At 39.8% G+C, this 2,382-nt stretch overlaps 1 protein-coding gene across 1 annotated transcript in view; it reads left to right on the forward strand.

Annotated features, from left to right (window-relative positions):
* tbc1d22a (TBC1 domain family, member 22a) overlaps positions 1-2,382 on the forward strand; it is a gene marked incomplete in the record, with an annotated part of 187,010 nt that overhangs the window by 67,925 nt on the left and 116,703 nt on the right. Inside the window, 1 exon segment of the mRNA XM_024282972.2 lies at positions 545-659. Coding sequence (XP_024138740.1) covers positions 545-659 — 115 coding nt within the window.

The raw sequence follows: 2,382 nt of genomic DNA on the forward strand, positions 1-2,382 counted from the left end.
AGCTCCAGTTCCAGCAGAGTAACAATTTTTCTCTTATATTTTGAAAACTTAACTTTGCATGCTCCAGTTGTCTTGTCCTTTTTTTTTTGTCCACGTCTTTCACTAAAGTCTATGCTTTTGTAAAACTCTTCCTCTCCAGTGTTTCCCCTAGAATAACTCTGCAGGTATGCTGTGAAACGCCACACATTTACTCCACACAAACCAATCAAAGCTGTTCCCTGATGTTCTCCACACAAATGGAGATTTTCCTTCACTATTTGGCTCTCTTTGGCCCGTTGATCCTGCACAGTTTTAGGGGAAACGCTACATTTTATTGTTCTTTGTTTGGGATCGTAAGAGACGCATGAGACTGTGAAGGAATAACAGAACAAACCAACAGATCGACAAATGCTTGTAGTAAAAGATCTGTCTCTAACAGAGCGGTTTATTCTTCAGAGTCTCATGCAAAAAGACATTTCCTTGCCTTGCTTTGAAATGTTGATGGTTTTTGTTTATTACTGTGCGTAAATTGCTCTCCTTACACCAAAATCTGTGTATGTTTAAGATTTTTGAGAGAATCCTTTTCATCTGGGCCATCCGCCATCCAGCCAGCGGCTACGTGCAAGGCATCAACGACCTGGTCACGCCGTTCTTCGTGGTGTTTCTCTTTGAGTACATCGGTGAGTAACATGTTTTATCATCATTTTAATGACTTCAAAACTGTTATGATTCTATTTCTGAAACCTAGCGTCCCCTAGAAAGGTGGTCGCCAACAATTTTGGGCAATGGACTAGTTTATTGTCAGACAATGTTCTCACAGAAGCTTGAGTTAATGTCCTTTTTTTGTGGTTACTGTTGCCCTTCAGTCTTTAGGAAAGAGTCCTATTTATTGATTTTAATACTCAAAACTTAAATAATATTTGTTTTTATTATTGTTCAAAATAATGGCATACCAGGTGGGTCTATTTTTAATAATAGTAAGGACCTTAATCCACCTCGGCACTGTATATATCAGTCAAATTAGGTTTTTACTGAGTCCTTTCCATTGTCTTTTTTGACCAAAACCAGAGGATTTCTTTACCTTTTTTTGTCCTTCCTCCCTTTCTGGCGCCCCCTGGATGTGCAGCGCCTTTAGCATTTGCCTATACTGCCTATATTACTATTCAGAGCCTCTTTTTTTGCGGCTATTGTTCCGTTTTCGCCGCTTCTTCATCGGCACAAACTGTCCATCCTTTTACATTTCTGCTCCACGATCTTCTGATTCGCTCCAAACTCTAATATTAAAAAAAAATGTTTTTCCCCTCCATCTGTTCCTGTTCTTGTATTTAAACACACAGATTCAGTCTCACTCTGTGTTGAAATGTGCTTTTAAGCCCTCAGTTATCAACACTTTGCGGTTAACACTTCTGATTAGAATGTATGTGCGGTGAGAGTGAGCGTGACACGTGTAGGCGAGTGTGTGCGCGTTTGCGCCTTTGCGCGGCCCGCCGTTCTCTCCGGAGCCCTCCTGCTGTTTGCGTTTATGTTATACCACATTAAGGCAGATAAATGTTTTATTTTACTCTCACACTTCCGTCCTCTGACAGTGTAAACACACTCCTTCACTGCACAAATGCGCCGTAAGCAGTTGGAGGAGATGGAAGGATTGTCGGTAAAGCCTGGGATGAAAATGTTATCATTTTACTCTGTGTGTGGACTGTATGAAAAATAACATTGTTTGCCACATTTATAGAGTTTTGTCTGTTTTTTTGTGACAGTTTTGGCTCAATTACCGACAACAGAGTCATCCATTTATGTAATAGATGGCATTATATGGCTGGATGCTTGTAATTTCTCATTCTTTTTTTGTGTACCAAGTGCTTCTGTTTGGCTGAATGGGATAAATCGAAGAAAAAAAAGCCTTGAAATGTTTGACGTGAACATTGTGTATAAATTGTCTCAAAGATTTTCTTTCTTGTTATTTCCATGTCATCTCCATAATTTGGTTTAGTCTCCATCTGCAGTAATAGACCACTTCACAGATATGGCTGTACATGCTTGGGTCAAAGGTCATTGGACAGCTGACATGGTGTCTGAGAAACCAGAAGTTAGCCATTATGATACACATTTAAAGGTAAATTACAGGATTAGGCATCCACTTTTAATGTTAAGTCCACGTATGGACGTGATCAGAGGTCCTACGGTGTGATTTGAGCTTAGCCAAGAAAATCTGACATTTGGTGAAAATTATGCGTTGCATTAACCAATCAGGGACTCCGTTTTGCCCCATGATGTGCTCTATGACGCACCAAATCCAACATAGAGAGTAGCTGATCGTTCTCGTCCTAAACATTACATTTTTTCTTACCGTTTTTTTTCCCAGGGTATGTCACAGTTTTTTTCAATAGTTTAGTTAGGGGTACG

Source organism: Oryzias melastigma, linkage group LG23 (assembly GCF_002922805.2).
Source record: "Oryzias melastigma strain HK-1 linkage group LG23, ASM292280v2, whole genome shotgun sequence".
Classification (NCBI taxonomy): Eukaryota; Metazoa; Chordata; class Actinopteri; order Beloniformes; family Adrianichthyidae; genus Oryzias; species Oryzias melastigma.